General features: G+C 39.0%; 1 protein-coding gene across 4 annotated transcripts; it reads right to left on the bottom strand.

Moving 5' to 3' along the window:
• Window positions 1-2,086: 2,086 nt before the first annotated feature.
• On the bottom strand, window positions 2,087-8,338 carry THG1L (tRNA-histidine guanylyltransferase 1 like). 4 transcript variants are annotated; one of them, XM_032851674.1, is made up of 6 exons: window positions 8,107-8,338; window positions 7,110-7,286; window positions 6,216-6,385; window positions 5,346-5,434; window positions 3,809-3,916; window positions 2,088-2,790 (listed from the first exon to the last, which is right to left on the bottom strand). In XM_032851674.1, exons 1-6 carry the CDS (start codon window positions 8,295-8,297, stop codon window positions 2,629-2,631), a joined length of 897 nt encoding a protein of 298 aa, XP_032707565.1. In that variant the 5' UTR covers window positions 8,298-8,338; the 3' UTR covers window positions 2,088-2,628. The 4 variants fall into 4 exon arrangements, with proteins under 4 accessions (XP_032707568.1, XP_032707565.1, XP_032707567.1 ...); XM_032851675.1 differs by lacking the exon at window positions 8,107-8,338 and adding an exon at window positions 7,730-7,748 and having other exon boundaries at window positions 2,089-2,790; XM_032851677.1 differs by lacking the exon at window positions 8,107-8,338 and having other exon boundaries at window positions 2,087-2,790; window positions 6,216-6,290; window positions 7,110-7,281.
• Window positions 8,339-20,803: the final 12,465 nt, after the last annotated feature.

Genomic DNA, 20,803 nt, shown 5'->3' with positions numbered 1-20,803 from the left:
CAGAGCGACCTTAGTATTAAAGAAAACTCACTGGATTACTGATTTCCTAAAGCACTGCTTAGGCAAGTGGAGGAAACTAGGATCCAGCTCTTGGAAGCCAGGATGATGGAAGATTTAGAAGACTTGGTTGTACCACTTGATATTTTTTAGCTTCTGTTCAGCAAAACATTTTTGCTTTTTGATATTAAAGTAAGAGTCTGTACGGAAGGCCAGGTGTTACTGCCTCATCCAGCACAGCTAAGATGTTTCCAGTTACCTACAAGCCACACAAATCACCTTCCTGCCACACTCTCCTTAACTATGTAGTGTTAATTGTATACTGTTTGTGTTTTAACATTTCCTTAAGCTTTGGAAAGCCCAAGAGAATGCTGTTCTCTACGTTAGAAAGCAAGATGAAAGTTAATATACAACTGTGAAACCCTGGAAAGAATACATGCTGCAACAAAGAAAAGCCATCAAAGGGTGCTCCAGAGAGCACTATGGGTTATGGCAGGGCTATTAAATGCCTATCCGTTTGCTCAAAACTTCCTGCCCAAATAAAAAACAAAGCTGCAAACTGCTGCTAGTTCAATGATTAAGTGCTCACACCCCTATCTTAGGACAAAATTGGGCCTCTGTAGTATCACATAGCATCCACAGAAAGCACATTTCTTCAGGTGGTTTTGTCCTGAAAGTCTGTACTTTAATGCCCATATTTAAATTCATCTATATAGTCGATACCTATGTAGATAAAATCTATATAAAGTTTTGACCTAAAATGCTATCCATTCACTTACCATTAAGTTACATTGGACAGTCAAGAGCTACATTACCTTATTGCCTCATTTGGCCTATCACAGGATACTAAGGGCCATGTTGCCCCAAGTGTCATGTATCATCTACCATAGGCATCACAAGCTTCTTTGGTTAAAAATCCAACTAGCAAACTTTCTATCTTCATAGGGGGAGAGGTGGAGGCTGGAATAGCACTTAAAACAAGCATTCCAGGTAAATTTTTGTATGCAGAAGTCTGTGAACCACTGCTGTGATGAAGGCACATTTATCCTGGCTTATGTGGAAGACACATATATACAAAAGTTGGATTCGTATGAGAAAAGTAAATGAAAAACGAGGCCAAGGGAGTTGAAACCTTTTACTTTTTTTTTTTCTTAAAGAGATTTTATTAATTACCTAACATGCACCAAATCTTTTCCTGTATAATGAGAACAGGAAGGGAAAAAATGATTTGGATAGATGAGGTATCAGTTAGTGAAGACCACCAGCTGTTGCCTTCAAAAATACATTTTCTTCGTGACTGTAAAATGTAGGCTGCCGCTTAATTCCTTTTTGAAAGATTTTATTTGACAGAACAACAGACAGCACAAGCAGGAGGAGCAGCAGAGGGAGAGGGAGAAGCAGACTCCCCACTGAGCAGGGAGCTTGACGTGGGGCTTGATCCCAGAACCCTGAGATCATGACCTGAGCCGAAGGCAGATGCTTAACCAACTGAGCCACTCAGGTGTCCCTTAATTAATTCCTAACGAAGCCAAATAATCTTTCTCTGAAATATGAAACAAGGACAATGGGCAATGTGAGTTCTCTCACCACCTATCCTCACTTCAGAGGGGGACCCCTTGCTTCAGAGGCTAGCAGCTTGGCAACATGCAATTACTGCTGCTCCTCCCCCATCTACAAGGGCCCATCAGGAGCTGGGACTATTAGGTGTCGTTTGACACCTGCCACTTGTGACCCAGTGTTGACTCTACTGTCTTAACTCAAATGTCAGTGTTCTGATTACATAGAGGCTACCTGAGAATCATTTTCAGGAAGTCCAGCAGGAAGGTAAATTTTAGAACTGAAGTATTTACAGGACATGGAGTCAGTGTTTTCTCTTCCTTTTTCATTCATTTTCACATTTTTCCTCATATATACACATAATTCTCTTTCTTCTTAGAAAGAGGTTAGTGGCCGTGGAGATACCCCTGGTGAGACAATGATCATGCTGACAACTCCACAAAATCAATCTATGGAATGTTTACCCAAGGACATCCAAACTACTACTCATTTGTTCAGCCAAAGTTGTCAACTTGATTGCACAAAACCCTGATTCTCCCTGGGAATTCCTGAACTCAGAGGCCAGAATTGCTGAACTCATGCAGCAACCAACCCATTATTTACCTCCAGGTCAGTGTCCGTGGGTAGGAAAGGTGAGATTTTCAAGGTTAGTGGAGTCTGTAGTTAAGAACAGGTGGTTGAGAGTAAAGTTTGGATTCATATTCTATCATAGGTAGAAAAGGCTTGACAAGTTTTTATAAGACTTATGCCACAATCTAAAAATGATTCATTCTGCAAAGCATAAAATAGTTCTTGCTTTATAAAAATAGCACCACGATTTAAAAAAAAAAAAAAATGCACTTCTACAGAAGGAACCATGTTCCAACATTGTAAGAAAATGTTCTACTTAAAGCAGAACAAGATAACCACCCCATCCATCCCTTCTTTCCTGTTCCCTCTCAGAGCAGTCATGTGTCACTCCCGGCACACTGTTCTCAGTAGTAGGGATCCTAGGGCACCTAAGGCCAGGAGACTTGGGGGGTGGGAAAGAGCAGGTCTTGTATGGTTATGCATGCCAGGGCTAAAAGCAAAGGATCAGCTGTCTTCGTCTAGGATCTCTGGATGTTCCTTCCAAAAAGCATCCCCAATTATATCACAATATAGAGGCACTGGCTTTGTCCTGGTCCGGGTCACCGCCATCTTTTTTCCTTCCATTTCTGCTGGCAGTTTAACTTCTTTTGTTGTGACTTCACCCACCTACAGGGAAAAGTTAAAATACTTACATTGTTAACTGGGTTTGGGAGAGAAGAGGGGGATATGAGGGAAGTTTAGTTTTTTACTTTTTATATTTCTGAGTAATATATATTTATCAAGTAGATATACAGATACACATATCTCAACATTTATGAATTTGCTTATAGTTAAAAACTTTTTAAAAAAGTTATGTTGCTATATTTCCAAACAAGATCTTAGGAACAAAGGAGTGATTCCATGTTCCTTATCAGCAGTAACTACAGAATTAAAGGTAATTCTGCTCTCTCAACTGCATTAAGAAGTATCCAAGCCTGTGCTAAAGAGCAAATGTGCTTTAAAAATACTAATAAGCTAAGGCTGCCAATGGGCTGACTAATTCTTAAGGCACCACTTAACACCTGGAAACACTCATTAAGAAGAAAAACTACTTTACATGGAAGGAGATAAATTCAGAGAAATCATGCTCAGAAGCTGCTATGGAGGGAAAATATTGAAAATTAAGAATTTAGGTATATGTACAGACTTATTACAGAATATTAGGGTAAGTATGAATATCTGGGGAATCTCCAGAATATTCTGCAAGTAACAGAACCCTCATATACAAGACCTACTGCCTCATATTATAGTTGTCATGGGATGGATGGACTATTTAATGGTATTATCCAGTGTGGAAGAAATGTTCTATGAATGCAAAAATCTTTCTATCTGCAGTGTACCCTTTATAGGGTTTTATTTGATTTGGAGAGCTTAGGACACAGAAAACTAAGTGTACTAATTCTAAAATTGGTGATGCCACTTAGAGAAGAAATTCTAAACCATAAAGAACACTAACTAGCAAAATTAGCACTGACAAAAAAGAAGCATCCGAAATAATATACAGCATTTCATTTTTAAAAAGATCTAATTCATGTTAGTGACTATAATCACATCTGCATACATGTAGTAGGCAAGACAAAGCTTGGGATGGGCACAGGCTTTTGTCTTTCTGACCTCCATTTTTCTTTGGGCACAACAGCATTACCTTCTGCCATATCAACACAGTCCCTTTCCTATACATCAGTGGCTCATTATTGTAGTTGATGTTGAATTCGGAAAACAAAATCTCATTCTTGTCTGCTGCAAGAGTTCCCTGAGAAAAATAAAAAGATAAAAACAGACTTTTATGTCTGCTCTCTGCCATAATCATACCTACCCATTCCACCCTCTATCTAAATTTCCACAAACAAATCAAAAAGTGGAAGGGTTTTATCAAACCTCTGACAGATATTAATGAATGTGCATTGTGAGAGCAGCTTAAATCTTATTTAGATGTATAAATTCAAAGAATTGTCTTCTATAACAAACGATTGGCTTCAGAAGTCACAACTGTGATAGGGTGACAGGAACTAGCAATAAGAGGATCTGTTCTGTACTACATACATCGTTAACGCTATCTTATTTGATCCTCATTGACGTCTCCACTTGAGAGAACGTAACTCTGTAGCTTAGAAAGATTATATAAATTGCCTAAAGCTAAAGACTGCTTTTATTCTTCCAAGAAAAATCAAAATCTAAACTCGGCTCTTTCAAGCTCTGGATAAATCTACCAGTATTCCTATTAATGGTATCTGCAAATCCTCATCATCGTTAATGACAACCATTTATCATGTAATTACAACATATCAGGCACTGTGTTAGGAGCCGTTACAATAAATCACCTCATTGCAGAGTTAGTCATCCTACAAGTAGTGCTGTCATCTAATGATGACAGCCAGTGTTTTATTAAGTACTTACAATGTGCTTTGTACTATGCTATGTGTTTTACATGCATCATGCCACTTAATTATCACCATAAACCTACGAGGTGAGAACTATTATTTCCTATGTTTCAGTTATAAAGAACTAAGGCAGCACCTGGGTGGCTCAGCACCTGGGTGGCTCAGCTGGTTAAGTGTCTGACTCTCAATTTTGTCCAAGTCATGATCTCAGGGTCCTGGGACTGAGCCTCACATCAGGCTCCCTGCTCATCAAGGAGTCTGCTCAAGATTCTGTCTGCCCCTCACCCTGTTTGCTCACACTTTCACTCTTTCACAAATAAATGTATCTTTTTAAAAAAGAAAAATTAAAGAAAAAAAATAAAGAACTAAGGTAGAGAAGATAAAATTAAACAGAAGTCCCTGAGTACAATTAGTTGACTCCCAGAGCCTATACTCTTACCAATACACACACCCAGCAGGGAATGGCCATGATGAAGAGGCCAAGTGGGACTGATGAAAAAGAAGAGCACATGCCCCGTCTAAAGAAGGCAACCAATATGTAGCACCAGCCAAGCATTACCATGTGGGAAGGTAGAACCAGTGTCACTAATTCCATTTTCCAGCTGAGGACACTAAGTCCCAGGGAAAAGTGGTAACTCACTCACAGTCACAGAGCAAGCAAGCCGCAGAGCTGCTACTAGTATGATTTTTATATCCTCTCAAAACAAAGCAGTAAAGAGAGCTTTAGAAGAATGCAAAATGCCATGGAAGAGCAGAGAAAACAGCCCCAAGGTTAAATATTAATGCAGTAAGATCTTATACCTGTAATCTCTCTTGGGCTTGTACTGGTGTTAGTCCAGACTGTTGTACAAGTGCCCAGAAAACCGTATTATACAGATTATTGATGTGACCTGTAAGAGAAGAGTAGCACTGTTTATACCTAATCTTCATTCAATATTCACACTTCAAAGAATATTAGAACTTCACCTCTCTCCTCCAAAGAAGAGAGATCCCAGAGACATTTAGTGATATGCCAAGAACCATACACTGGGAACACAGGGGGGAAGTGGTCAAGTATAAACTTATTTCCTAAAAAGTTCTACTCTGTCATTTCAGTTATGCATTATATGAACTGCTTAACTTGAAAATTACACTTAAGAATACTTTCAAAGTTACTTGATTTAGATTATTCCTTGCTCTTTTCCAGTTCTTCTGGCAAAATCAAGATATACAAAATGAGTTAAGTCTCACAAACGTGTCACCACAGTCATGTAAGGCAGCGGTCACAACTCAAATCACCCACTGAGGCCACCTTGAATATAAAAGCACAAAGCAGAATAGGTGACCCCTGGGGGAATAAGAGAGAATGGTAGAGACTATGGCACCTTGCGCACACGTGCGTGTGTTGTGTGTTAAGACAGCAGTCACTGCCCTGTACAGGTTATGTCCAATACTAAGTTGGAATGATGTCCTAGTATTGCCAGGTCTTCTGATTTTCCCCAAAAAACTTGGAAAAAAGGAAGTATTTACATAAATTTCCCAATAGTTTGATTGTTTTCAACTAATTAAAAAAAAAAACTGAAATACTGCATTCTGAACAAAATATACATGCACCAAAACTGGACGAAATCACCACTTCTAATGTATGGAATTGGTGGTTTTAACTACCTCCGTTTATTTGGTTTTACTTACAATCTGCTTGCCGCCAACTGAGGTAGTCCTTTAAGGTCTGGTTGCTAGGATACACTATGACTCTTCCATCAAAGCCTGGGGGATACAGAAGGGGCTGATCCTCAAAGTAATCTCGCCAATAAAACACATAGCTGGAGGCGAACTGGGAAGCCACGTGAGTCATGAACTTACTTGCAAAAGTAAGGCACATTGGGTGGAGCAAGAAGAGAAAATACAAGATATTAATTCAAAACCATGATAAGGGCCTGTGGGTGCAACAGGGTGATTACACAAACTACTCAGCACGCCAAAACATAAAATGTGTTGGGCCAAGAAAAACTAAGCAGCCCACCTCTCTCCAGTCCTATCAGTAACTTACTAATACCAAATTTTTCTCTGTAGGATGTGATGTGAATTTATGGTTCAAGAGGGTTTTTGTTTTAGTCTTGGAAGGAAGGGAACCACTGTTTTAAAAACATGCCAATTCGCTATATGCTTTGTTTTCAGTGAAAGTTTCAATATATCTGCCAAATGAAATATCTAATTTGTCTATTTTGAGACCCTCCTTAACTAAAAATTTGAGCAATACTGTAACGCACATATAGGCTGTCACTAGCTAGATCAAACCTATGAATCATTAAAATTATAATCTTCTAATGGCCTCTGTTTCTAGTCTTAATATTTAAGTGCCAGATCTATCTAGAAGCTACGGTGATGAAGAATGGAGGGGAATCAGATTGAGAGGCATATGATTGTTCAAATACCAGACGAAAGTACAATAGTCTAAACAGAAAACAGACATTCTGCAGTTGCAAACACTGCAGACTCTATCTGTAGTCTCTACGTCAGCAATAAAAAAGAGCAAAACCAAACGCTGGTAAGAAATATTCTGAAGGAGCTAGGCCGCGGAATTACCTGGCTCTTCTTTTAAACCAATTGCTTTTGCGCTTGAACACAAAGCTGTACTCATCGCTCTGTCCATATGCAATCACGATATCCTCCAGTTCTTTCATTACAGTCTGGGCACATTTGGTCATTAGGTGGAGAGCACGGCTGTCATTGGGTTTTGCAAAGTTGTGCTTCTCAGCAAACCTTCATAGACGAAAGAGAAGAGAGAAAAGGGCATGAGCGGAAGAGAGCTTGTCATTACCACCAGATATCAAAAAGATGGCACAGAGAGGGAGATACGTACTAGTTCTGAGTCTACTAGCCACAACCTGACTCATTCCCTTAAGAACTCTAGACTTTCCCTGCCCTGAGGAAAAGGGGCCTAACTTCTAAGTCTCCATTCCCTTTTCTGTGAAATGGAGATAAAGCATCCTTACTTCATAGGGCTGTTCTGAAGAGTAGAGAGAGATAAAAATGTAACTATGCCTGGCTCCTTGGAAGTGCTCCATAAATGTTAGTTATAATAACCATTATGAAAATAACACTTTCAAGAATTAAATTTCCTTATTTTTGTGACACATCTCCCTTTCTTTCTGACTTGTTTCTTCTTGAGTCCAGTCACTAATAATAATGAAACAAAAACATACTGTAAAGTGTTGTCCACAGCAAGACCTCAACAGGCCTCTAAACGGCCCTCAAAAACAGCTAACGAAATAGCCATGCACTTGGCTGAAGAGCTCAAATACTGCACCAGGGAGTGACTTTTCCCATCAAGATTTTGCTAACAGGTCTCTGCTCACCGGCACCGCAGGCCAGCGGCTCACCATGAGCGCACTCGGCCTCAGTCTCACTACTCAAACCACCTCGCGTTCAGGCACGTCGCAGCCAGCACGTCGGGCGATGCTCAATGCCGCGCGCTCATTGGCTGTCGCGTCTCCCGGTAACCAGGCGCCGCAAAGAAGAGCGGCATTTGAGTCCCAGGAAGCCCGGGCGCACCATGTGGCCGCGAGCCGAAATCGCTCACCGGTGGAAATTCCTGCCGTCCAGCCGCACCACCACCCAGCAGTGGGCCAGGCAGGTGTCGTCAGCCTCGAAGTTCCGCACGTACTCGAATTTGCTCTTTGCCATGGTGGCCCCCAACTTCAAACACCGTCTCAGAGTGACGGAAGTCGCGGCCCAGCAATAGCAAACTTTCACGTTGCAAGACGCCCACATTCGCCCCGCGGAAGGTGAAGGACCAACGGGGCCCCGCCCCGGAAGTTCCGATGTCTCTTAGTGCCGCTCTAGCCGTGGTGGAGGCCGGCATCTCTCTCCACTCTCCTTGTAGTCCTTGATTCACTTCCGAGCGTAGGAGGAGGATTCCATTCTGTCCTTCGCTCTATGCACGGTTTTTCGTTTTTCTCCTCCCGTCGTGTCAGTCTACGAAGTCGTAAAAAAATAACTTTCTGACCAAGTTTGAAGATTCAATTGTGTTTTTTTCTTCCGAAATAACATTTATTAACTTGGAGAAAATGTGTACTATAACGAAAAATATAAGAAAATACTTCCTATCACCCCTCTCTCTTCCAACCATTGTGGATGGTTCCTTCCCGTCTCTTTTCTCTTTGTATATCTCTGTGTTCACACGGGGAACACATTAAATTGTACTCCTACATATATATAGTTTGTATATTTTTCCACTTCACCACTTTCCAATGTTATTAAATATTTTAAAGGGTGATTTTTAAAAGGAAAATAGACTCTTATTCGAATGCATGGACATACTAAATTAATTTACTCAACTTTTTCCAAACACCCAATTTTTTATTTTTGTTGGTAGATGATAGTAACATTAAACCTTTCTTATTTTAATGATGCTTTATGATTTATAAAGCTCTTTTGAATTCGGTACCTACTTACATTATTCTTGCTACCCTCACGAAAATTATTCAAATAATATAAAAGAATGGTGAAAAGTCTCTCACTGACTCCTAATTCAGTACTTCAGACAACTGCTGTTACTAGTTACTTGTATATCCATCCACGGATAGAGACGAACATGGATCTACATGTACGTCTGTATCTCTCAAACTACCTCAAAGCAACAGGAAGGAAGGATGGAATGTCGTAGATTTATGCCCTGGCTCTGCCACTTATTATGTGACCTAACATAAGTTACTTTTCTCTCAGATCCCTTTGCTAAGTGGAGAAACCAATTCCTCTCTTGCTTCCCTCTGAAGTTATTGTGAGCATCGAAGGACTTCATAGCTGCCATTTGTGGTAGGGACACACACACACACACACACACACACACTGATAAAATAATATTCCAAGGTGACGTCAATTTGGAACCAAGATCAGGAAGTTCTTAGAGGAAACACACCAAAAGGAAATAACCACACAAATTCATAATGTGGAATCTTCTATATAATTACTGATCTGACTTCTTAAAAAGATAAATTTCCTGAAGTATAAAAAAAAGTGAAATGAAAAAAGGATGGGAAAAGGTAGGACACTGTTCCAGAATAAAAGGTATTTTAAGAGACATAAAAACCAAATACAATGTGAAAATCTGGAATGCATACTGGCCCCCAAAATATTAAAAATAGCTCTAAATTCACCAGGAAAACCTGCAATTACAAACAGCTCTAAATTTCGGTGGCTTACCAAACAAATATTTATTCCTTACTCAATCATTCCCAGGCTCCTGGCTGGCTACTGCCCTGCTCCAGGTAGATGTTCTGATCTATGTGTCTTCTCATTCCAAACCCCTGGCAGTGATTGGAAAGGCTTCTGCACCGTAGGATACATCTTGCTGCTCACATTATGTTTGCTAAAACAGTATTACAATATAGTCACCTGCGAAGATTATGGGACAGAGATGTATTATCTTCCCAAAGGGAAGGGGAAAGTGAATAATTTTGAACAATAATGCAATCTACTGCAACTGTTGATTAGTTGATAATAGGGAGTTATTGTTAATTTGGCACAACAATAGCAGTGTGGTTAGGAAGAAGAATAACTTCAATCTTGCTGGAATATGAAGAAAAAGTGGCAAAATACTAACAATTACTGAATCTAGTGAGGGTCAAATAGGTATTTATTATTTTTCCAATTTTCCTATATGTTACGTGTTGTCACCCATAAAGATATGTTTAAGTCCTAAAAGATATGTTTAAGTTATGTGTTGTCACCCATAAAGATATGTTTAAAAATATGGGTATTTATTATTTTTCCAATTTTTTATATGTTATGTGTTGTCACCCAAAAAGATATGTTTAACCCAAGATATAGTGAATGTAACTTTATTTGGAAATAGGGTCTTTGCAGATGTAATCAATAAAGATAAAGCTATTAGTGTGGGCCTTAATCTAATATGACTAGTGTCTATGTGAATAGAAAAAACAGAAACACACAGAGGAAGAGCACCATGTGGAGAAAGAGACAGAGATTTGAGAGATGCATCTACAAGCCAGGAAAGGCCAAGGATTGTCAGCCATCACCAGAAGCTAGGAGAGCAGCATGGAAATAGGTATTATCATTATTACCACTTTACAAATGTGGAGATTGAGTAGAGAGAGGTTAAGTAACTTGCCTAAGATCATAGAACCAACAGGTGATGATTCGAGAATTCCAAACCAGGCATTTTAACTACAGAGCTTATGCTCTTAGCTACTCCTCACTACTGCTTCCTCTTCTCTCTGTCTCCGTTTTTATTCACCAGCTATTCAATAGTTTCTGTCTGTGCCAATTATTGATTACTTCACTGAATTCTCAAATCATAAAGGTACATGGGTCATCCAATCCCTTAATTCTCAAACATAATTTATTCATACATGGCCTTTGTGAATTTTGTCATTTGAATATGCTGCCTTATTTTAAAACAATTTTTCTTTATGTCAACTCTCTTCTTTTTAAATCTTTTTATTGGAAAAAATATTTTATTGAAAATGCGCATACACATGGAAAAGTACACAAAACACCATGTAACCAGTACCCACTTGAGAAAGAGAACATTGTCAGTTCCCAGGAGTCTATTTCAATTATTACTCCCTCTCCTTTCTAGAGGTAATGCCTTCTTAATATCTATAACTTAGTTATGTTCATTTTTTTAAAGTAATCTCTACACCCAGTTGGGGCTTGACCTCATGACCCCAGGATGCAGAGTTGCATGCTCTACCACCTGAGCCAGCCAGGCACCCCAGTTATGTTCGTTTTTAACCTTTATATAAATGAAATCTTGCAGTACATATTCTTCAGCATGTGGTCTCTTTGGATCAACATTATGTTTGGGAGATTCAACCAAATTGGAGTGTAACTGTAGTTCATTTTTCCTCATTCTTCTGTAGTATTCCATTGTATAACCATACCAGTTTATCCACTGTATCGTTGAAGAGACATTTGCGTTGCTTCCATTTTGGGGGTGATAATGAAAAATGCTACTTTGAACATTCTTGTACTTGTCTTTTTGTGTACATGTGCCTGAATTGGATATATACTTAAGACTAGAATTTCTGTATCCTGGAGAATCCATCTGTTCATTTTTTATCTTTAATGTTATACTTTTTCCCAAAGTGTTTTTACCAATTTACGTTCCTCAAAACAATATGTGAGTTTCTCCATATTCTCCCTAACACTTGATGTTGTTAGTTTTTTAAAAAATTATGCTGCATCACTCTGACTTGTATATAGTAAATCTTTTGTGTATTACATTTCCATGATGATTAACAATGTTTAACATCTTTTATATTTATTAGCCACTTGGACACCCTTTATTGTGAAGTATGTGTTCAAGTCTCTCGCACATTTTTTCACTCACTATTTAATACTTTGGTGAATTTATTTGAAAGAGAAACTATGTCTTTGTCATAAGTGGAGAATTAGTATCACATGCCAATAATAGAGGGTGATAATACATTAAGATAAATGCAATTCCAGTATAATGCTCATGCTTTGTGATAAGAATTTGTTTTCTTTTTCATTCTGCCAACAAGGAAAAGGAAATACTGAACATTACCAGGTATCCTCAAAGTCATTCAAAAAGTCAGCTGCAGAACCTGATCTGGCTCAGAGCAACCTTCCCCTTCCAATGACATAAAAACCTGGAAGAGAAGGGGCAGGTCAAAAGCCATAACAACTTTCCCGAGATCTCCCCCAGGTTTATCAGTTAATACCAGGGGCCATTCATTAAATACTAGCAACTTTACATTGTACTATACTAGCAATATTACATTGACTATCTCATTTATTCTGCACAGTTGCTCATTGAGGTTGGGTTTTCCAATGTTGGTGTGTGTATACTATCCTTGATAGCTGCATTATCTGTTTCAGAAAGGAAGAAGAAAGGGGAAGAAAGCAAAGCTCACACCTCCAAACCAAATCATCTCTCTTTATCAGGTTTTTGCTGAAGCTGCACAACTTTTACATATGTATTTTGAGCCTTCCTTCCTCCTTAACTGCAAGGGAGCCTGGGAAATGTAGTTTTTTAGCTGGGCACTTGGCCATTCCAGTAAAATAGAATATTTCCTCCCTCCTCCCTCATTCCCCTCTCTCCCTCCCTTCCATCCTTCCTTCCCTCTCCCTCCCTCCCTTCCTTCCTTCCTTCCAAAAGAAGGGAGGGTACCTGCGTGACTCAGATAAACGTCCAACTCTTGATTTCAGCTCAGGTCATGATCTCAGGGTCCTGGGACCAAGCCCTGTATCAGGCTCCCCATTCCAGGGTGTGGGCTTCAGGATTCTCTCCCTCTTCTTCTGCCCCTCCCCTCACTTGAAATTGTGCATGTTAATGCTCTATCAATTAATCAATCGATTAATCTTAGAAAAGGAAGAAAAATAAAGAAAGAAAGAGAGAGAGAGAAAAAGAGAGAGAAAGAAAGAAAGAAAGAAAGAAAGAAAGAAAGAAAGAAAGAAAGAAAGAAAGATGCTATTGCATGGGTAACTGGAAGTTTCTGCCACAAAAGACAACAAGAGTTATAAAGGGCAGCCTATCAGGCCCTGTACCCTGAACTCTAACACCCAGCCTGCTCTTCCCACCACCTTCAGTCAGTCTATAAAAAAAGAAGTTAGAGAAGGAAAAGAAGAGATAGAGGTTTGATTGGAAATTCCAGGGGAAGATGTTACTTTCTTCCCTCCCCATACTGCCCTCTACCACCGGCCTTGGGTTCCCCAACTCCCCACCCCCAGAACAGGTAGTAGCAGGATGGGGGAGGCTTCAAAGGCAGGCAAGAAGGGAGGACTACTTCCTTACTTACCAGCTGGGGACCTGCAGAGTTTTTCTGGTGCTGTCACTGAAGCAGGGAACCAGGAGAGTCACTGGGAGATCCTGATAGGTATTAAGCTCTTCTGCTCCCCTTGAGTTTGGGGGTGTATGTGAATGTAGAGACCATTGACTGCATGATACTTGGAGGTTTCTGGAGCAGCCTAGACCAGTAGATGAGAAGGATCAGTAATGTGGTATGCCTGAATAAACTATGGGGATACCTCACTGCATTCCCCCTTGGCCTTTGGGGCCTGAAAAAGATCATCATCATCACTTGTTCCTTAAGAAGCTCAGAAGTTGGGGCGGGGGTGAGGTGGACAAGAGCTGGGAGTTGTCTCTGAGACCACTGGGCGAGTAAAAGTCATCTCTCCTGCAGAGGATTTGGAGACAGAGCGAGCTGGAAGGGCCAAAGGCAGCTATGGTGTTCCTCTCTAAGGGATCCTTGGAGATCAGGCTGGTGCTAAAAATGGCCTCAGAATAATCATGCACCATGCCAATGCAGGAAAAGAGAAGAACTTCCCAGCACCAAGTGGAAGGACAATTACACAAAAAGGCCTCTGCTTTGCCTACACTTCAACCCAGCCCTTAATGGGATTAAGTCTTGAAAAGAGGAGGGTGATGGAGAAGATCTCAGAACCAGACTGTGGCTTCCACCTGGCCAGTGCCAGAGCTGCGGTGAGAGGCACTTGCCAAAAAAGACAAATACGGTATGATTTGCAGTCCAATTCATAGAAACAGAAAGTAGAATGATGGTTGCTAGGGAATAAGGGGAGTGGGGGAAGGGGAGTTATTGTTTAATGGATATAGAATTTCAATTTTGTAAGATGAAAAGAATTTGGAGATTGGCTGCACAACAGTGTAAATGATGCACACTATTGAGCTGTACACTTAAAAATGGTTAAGGTGGTAGATTTTACGTTATGTGTATTTTACAACAATTAAAAATAACTAAAATCCTGCATACAACAGATATTTATGACTTAACTGGACCATGACCTCTATTTCTAAAAATTTGTTTTTTCCTAAAAATTTCTATTACTTAGAAAATCACTTATCACAGTGACTGACAGAAAAAAATAATTGCCTTTGGTGTGGAAGTCATATTTCAGGTTGTCTTCCCTGATGCTGACTCATTTCATTTGTACTAAGAGCTGCATTATGTAAATGAAATTCAGGGTAGAAGCGGGGTGAGAAGAAGGAATAATTTGTCTCTAAAGTCTCCTTCCTGCTCTGAACCACTCTAATCAAATTTCTGGTGGGAGCAATGTACGTACTTCCAGGAATGGACTGCCTAGCTCTGTCATGGTTCTGAAGCAGATAAAAACAACAGCATATATGAGGATACGCATGGGTATAAAATTTAGAACTACTATTCTAGAATAAATTAATGATTACAGGGCCTCGAAATTGTTATAACACATTTGTTCTTTACTTTGAGATGTGGCTTGCATAGTTCAGAGTGAATGGATTTTATTTCTAAATAGTCATCAATTGCGTCCTAAAATGGGCATGTTTTGTCAACTACCCATTCTTTCTAAATACTTAGTAGAAGTTTCAGAAGTCATGAGGATATGGTCACTTAGAGGGCCTGGAAAAAGACATTAGAAGAACAGAAAGGGGGGATTAGATGTGTTTCCTAGTCCATGTGACCTTGTTACCACTTAATTCTGCAATTTTCCTCATTCATTGAGCAGGTATTTAATTTCCTACTATGTACTATACTCAATGGGATGCAAACAATACAGCCATGGTGCCTACTCAATGGAGTTCATGGCCCGCTGAGGAAGATGGGCATTAAACAAAGGGTTTCACAAGTAACTGTTGGACTAGAATTGGGTTAAGTGTTGTGAAACAGGTTGGAGGCCCTGCCCTAACTGGGCAGATGGGGATGGTCCATGGTGTTTTCCCTGAGGAAGCAGTATTTAAATTATGACCTGAATAATGAGATGAAAAGATGGCTTGCTTTGTATGTTTCTGGAATTGTTGACTTTAATGTTGAATAAACATTTTGCCAAAACATTTTTCTTGTGTAGAATTCTGGAAAACAACCCAAAGTAATGTGAATTTCCATACCGTGGATCAGCCAACTAACAAACAACTATCGTGCACATTCAATGTATAAAGACAAGATACTGACCAGGAGGATACAGTAAATAAAAATAAGTATAATTATTTATTATTTTAAAAACACCTTCCAAGTGTTAGAAGCTTAAAGTTTCCAAACAATACTATCATATATTATCCTATTTTCCCCTTTCCCTGAGAGCCAGAACAATACTCTCCATTTAAAAAGAAACAAACTTTTTGGGAACTGGTTAAGGATTTGCCCATTGTCTCAGGTTTCCAGAACTAAGATTAGAACCGAGTCCTTCTGATGCCAAGTCTAATTATCTCCACTCTATCACTTTGCCTTGCTATGTTTTTAAGAAAAAAGATGGATAGCTGTTCTGTTTGCCTAGTATCCCAGCATCCCTCCTTCTGTCTTATGGCAATGACACCCCCCAACTGTCCTTCCCCTGCCAGACCATTTCGTTTATTTGGAGAATACCTCATCTGACCTTTGCTCCAAGGTAAGTACATGACCAAGACCACTGTAATGTTTCAGTGTGAACTAGAAAAAGGTCCTTCTTTTCAGCAGGCATAGTTGTATACCAGGCAAAGACTTGGTAAATATGACCATATCAGATTTCAGGCCCTGCTTTCCCCCTTTGCAATGACCAATCTGCACAAATATGATAGCCCCACTCACAACTGAGACATGGATAGTAAGGTTCAGAGATGTGCACTTGACCTAAGCCAGATCAATAAGAGAGTCTGACATGCTGCTAGAATGACTAGGAAAAACAGATTATCTTCCTATTAGAAATGCTACACTGGTGACCACATTGCCTTCAAGAGGGAAGAGACTGTCCATGAATTAGGTCTATACAAAAGGCAAAAATCTAAGAGATAGAGAATATGATTTTTGAGGACATTGAATTGAGCATTGGTTCTGGAATCAGTGCTGCTCCTAGACTCTTACAAGTTTCAGGAGGGCAGGGGCCTTGCTTAATATTTTTCAAAGTTCTATCCTCTGTGCCTAGAATACTGCCTGGCACATGGGAAGCAATCAATAAATAAGTGTTGAAAGATTAAGCCAGTAAGTTCCTTTTTTGTATATGGAATTGGGTTTTTAGAAGTCTCAATTCATTGGGGGTATAAATAAATTAACTTCATTTTCCCCAATAACTGCTCTCTCATGTTCTTCTTTATTGATGATTACAAATTCCCTTAAAGAATCTTGGCCAGGGGTGCCTGAGTGGCTCAGTTGGTTAAGCATCTGCCTTTGGCTTAGGTCATGATCTCAGGGTCCTGGGATCAAGCCCTGCATTGGGTTCCCTGCTCAGTGGGGAGACTGCTTTCCCTCTGTCTGCTGCTCCCCCTGCTTGTGCTCTCTCCCTCTTTCTCTCTCTCTCTCTCTCTCTCTGTCAAATAAATAAATAAAATAAAACAAAACAAAATAAAGAATCTTGGCCAGATCCCATAACTTCCCTGTAGGTGAAACGTGTTAGTGTTGGTATTCAAATGTTGGTCAAGACCACTGAGCTCCTCCAAATGCAGACAACTCTTTCCCACTCAGTCCTATTCTTCTATCAACTCAGGGTGGAGAGGTGGTTGACATAGCAAGTCTGATTCTGGTTTTTTTCAGCAGACCCTTCATGGAGCCCTTAGTAGGGGCTCCTGGAACTCTGAGTGGATTACTTCACACTTTATGTTCTAGGCTTTGGGCCTTTGTTATAATTTAAGAACAAAAGGAAAAATCCCACTCAACATCTTGTTTATTGGTTTGAGTTAGATCAAAAGCAATTCATATAGAAGAGATGAACTTGAAAGAAAATAGGATGACACTTTTGGATAAATTCAGGAGTATGAGTAATGTATGCAAGGTAGATTGAGGTATATGAGGAGACCCACAAAGAGATGGAAAGTAGGGGTTGGCTCAGTTGGTTGGGCATCTGACTCTTGATTTCTGCTCAGTTCATGATCTCAGGATCCTAGGATCAAGCCCCACGTTGGGCTCTGTGCTCAGCACAGAGTCTGCTTGTCACTCTTGCTCTGGTCCTCCTCCAGCTCACTCTCTCCCTCTCTCTCAAATAAATAAAATCTCTCTTTTAAAAAAAAAAAAAGAGATATGGAAAGTAAGCAGTGTGGAAGAAAAAACTTCCAAGAGACAAAATCAGACTTGAGGATATCAAGTACAAGGTAAGGACTTTTACCTTGATCTAATGGTGTTTTAGGAAAATTAATCTGGCTATGGCATGAAGGGTAAATGAGAGTGAAAAAGCCTGGAGGCAGCTAAGCCAACTAAGAATCTATTTTAATATGCTAGATATGCAGTGCTGAATAAAAAAAAGAAATGGGTAAGAAAAAGAAAAGAATTTGGCATCCATTAAGTATTTGAGGTCCCAAATCATAAAGATCTTTAATTCTTTTTAGAAAAGCCAAGACATTAAGATATCTTGAAATAATTACAGATATTTTTATTGATAGAGTCATGTTCACTGAAGTATAAATTCTACCATATAACTAGGAGCTATTTATAGGGCTGCATATTGAATGCCCCATAATGATTTGGACATGAATGGGCCATAAGTTGGTAGTGAGTTGATACAGAAAGATATATTTCAATTTAATCTTTTCCAGTGGCTGGGCTGCTTTATTGAGGAAAAGAATTTAAGATCTTCATGCCTATCTAAAAGTGTTCTGCAATGTGATCTGACTTTCTCTTTAGCTTACACTGTTACTCATTCCTAAGTGATGGAAATTAAAAGTAAAAGAAATTCCAGTTAGTAATTTTTGAGTAATGTGCTTGGGAAGAATTATTTCCTAAGTTCAATGAGATCTTCTTTTTCATTTTAACAATGAAAAAAAAAAAAACCCTGCATAACAAACTACCATGCTTGATTTTTATTACTTGTTCTGGCTAACTGGGGAACAGAAGTGGTTCCTTGAACATTAATACCCAGAATTTCACCTATAAATATTTTTTACATAGCTTCTTCTGTTTATCTTAATCTTTCAACACTTATTTATTGATTGAAACATAAAATTAGGAAAAGAAGTCAAAGGATTTCAGAGACTGAACCACATTGCATCACTGAGACTGCATGCATTTATGCCATTTAAGGAAATATTTTCTCTCTGACATTTTTGTTTATGAAGATTACTACTCAGAGAGGGAGACAAACCATGAGAGACTCCGGACTCCAGGAAACACACTGAGGGTTACAGAAGGGAGGGGGGGATGGGGTAACCATGTGATGGGTATTAAGGAGGGCACATGTTGTGATGAGCACTGGGTGTTATACACAACTAATGAATCATTGAACACTACATTAAAATCTAAAAAAATTTTAAAAATACAAGTATCTCAATAAAATGTGGGTAAAAGTAAAAAAAAAAAAAGAACATGTTCTTAGGCAAACCCTCACAAATTACTACCCCATTTTGACTCATCATTGATGCAGTCTGGGAGTTACCTCCTCTTTAAATTACTACATTTAAAAGTAAAATTCTGTAACTATATAATTTCATGATGAGTAACTGAAATATAAATCAGAATCAGACTAACTATATAAATACAACTAAAGTATCTTCATTCTTGAACTATATTTAGGCTTTGTTTTATACATGTTTGAAGATGAACATCATCTTTTCCATTTCCATACTGAATTTTGTCCAGATTTTTCTTCATTTTCCTAGTCAACAGGCTTGAAAGTTTGGAATCATTATTGGATATTCTCTATTTTCCTCTAATAATGGCTAACATGCTTATTAGGTGCCAAATATTTTATTGAGCCCTTTACATAGAACATTTAATATACTCCTAACAGTTCTTTTAGGTATATACTGTTGTTATCTGCATTTCATAGCACATAGAGATTAAATTATTTGTCCAAGGTCACATAACTAGTAAACAGTATAGCCAGGATAGGAAGCCAGAAATGTAATGCCAGAGCTTATGCTCTTAACCAGTTTTTCTATACTGCGTCCTAATAACACCATAACATTGATTTATGGATTTATCCATTCAATTAGTTATTAATTTATTCATGGCACAAACACATCTTTTACTTATTTATTTATTTATAAGAGCAACCCAGGGGAAAGGGGCAGAGAGGAGATGGAGAGAGAGAATTTTAAGCAGGCTCCACACTCAATGTAGATCCTGACCCAGAGCACAATCTCATGACCCTGAGATCATGACCTGAGCATGAAATCAAAGCAGAAATCAAAAGTCAGATGATTAGCTGACTGAACCACTTAGGCACTGTGGCTCAAAGAGTTCTTAATTGCCATTCTAAACTGGAAACTGTAGAAGGTGCTGGGAATTTAGTCAAGATCCCTACACCAACGATTTAGGGAGAAAACATGTTAGCAAAAAATTAAAGTATATTACAATGTTTAACAAATGTTATTTTTATTCCTTTTCTATTACTTTGGATGCTTCTGGTTATGAATAACTAGGAGCCTAAGAGAAGCTTCAACAATATGGGTATTTACTTATATCACATAGAGAAGCTGAGTTTGGCAGTTCCAGGGCCCATTCAGTAGCTCAATGATGCCATTAAGGATTCCAACACTTTAAACACTTCTGCTTCACTGTCCATACTGTATTAGAGAGATCTCTTCTCGTGTTCACAAAATGGCTGCTATAGTAACAGACGTCATGTCCTCATACTATAACTTCTAAAGCAGAAAGGAGATGAACAGAAAAGAGCTTTCTTTGTATATTTGCTCTTTCTTCTATTAGGGAAAATGGTTCCTTCAGAACCATTCATTAGACTGTTCCTTATGTCTCAGTGGATAGAACCAGGGTCACATGCTCACCTCTAGACTAATCTCAGATTAAGGGAACAGTATTTGGCACAGTATCTTCTAAAAAAAAAAAGCAGGATTTTGTTAGTAAGTAAAAGGGGAGAATGGTTAAAAGGAAGGCAACCAATATTGACTACCACACCCCTCTTCCAAAATAGAGGTATACAGAAAGTGCTGGGAAAGAATAGATTTAAAAAGTGTTTTGCTCCACCTGTGAGAACTAGAGAAGGCTTTTAAAAGAATGGTACATTTAAGCTGACTATTGAAGGATAGATAGAAGTATGTATACCAGACAACAAACCAATATCTCAGAATATCAGAGATAACAGACCTTAAAGAATATTAGAAAAAATTACATTCATCGACATGTGTACATCTCCTTCACAGTATTTCCCAAATCTGCTTCATTCTTTTTTATGACCTCTGTCTCTAGCTTAGTCAAAGCCAACAGTGTTTGGCCCTTTTTGCTTCAGTCAATAGTGATTTTATGTGTCAGGAGGTCCAAGATAATATAAATGCAAGAACCACATTTTTGCCAGCTGACCAAATGCCCTTTTGACCAAATAAGATAATAAAGGACATGGTACACACACTGTAAGGGACCTCAGATATTTGCTCCCTTTCT

Source organism: Lontra canadensis, unplaced genomic scaffold, assembly GCF_010015895.1.
Source record: "Lontra canadensis isolate GAN:19392208 unplaced genomic scaffold, GSC_riverotter_1.0 scaffold5, whole genome shotgun sequence".
NCBI lineage: Eukaryota > Metazoa > Chordata > Mammalia > Carnivora > Mustelidae > Lontra > Lontra canadensis.
Note: the sequence above shows the minus strand (reverse complement) of the source record. Positions and strands in the feature narration are given on the sequence as shown.

What these genes read in the sequence shown, in the direction of transcription:
- THG1L (XM_032851674.1), bottom strand. Translation starts at nt 8,297, where the DNA reads ATGTGGGCGTCTTGCAACGTGAAAGTTTGCTATTGCTGGGCCGCGACT. An exon ending in GACGGCAGGAATTTCCACCG is followed by an intron (nt 7,287 to 8,106) that starts GTGAGCGATTTC and finishes TCGTCTATGAAG; the next exon opens with GTTTGCTGAGAAGCACAACT. An exon ending in CAGTTGGCGGCAAGCAGATT is followed by an intron (nt 5,435 to 6,215) that starts GTAAGTAAAACC and finishes CTTCTCTTACAG; the next exon opens with GTCACATCAATAATCTGTAT.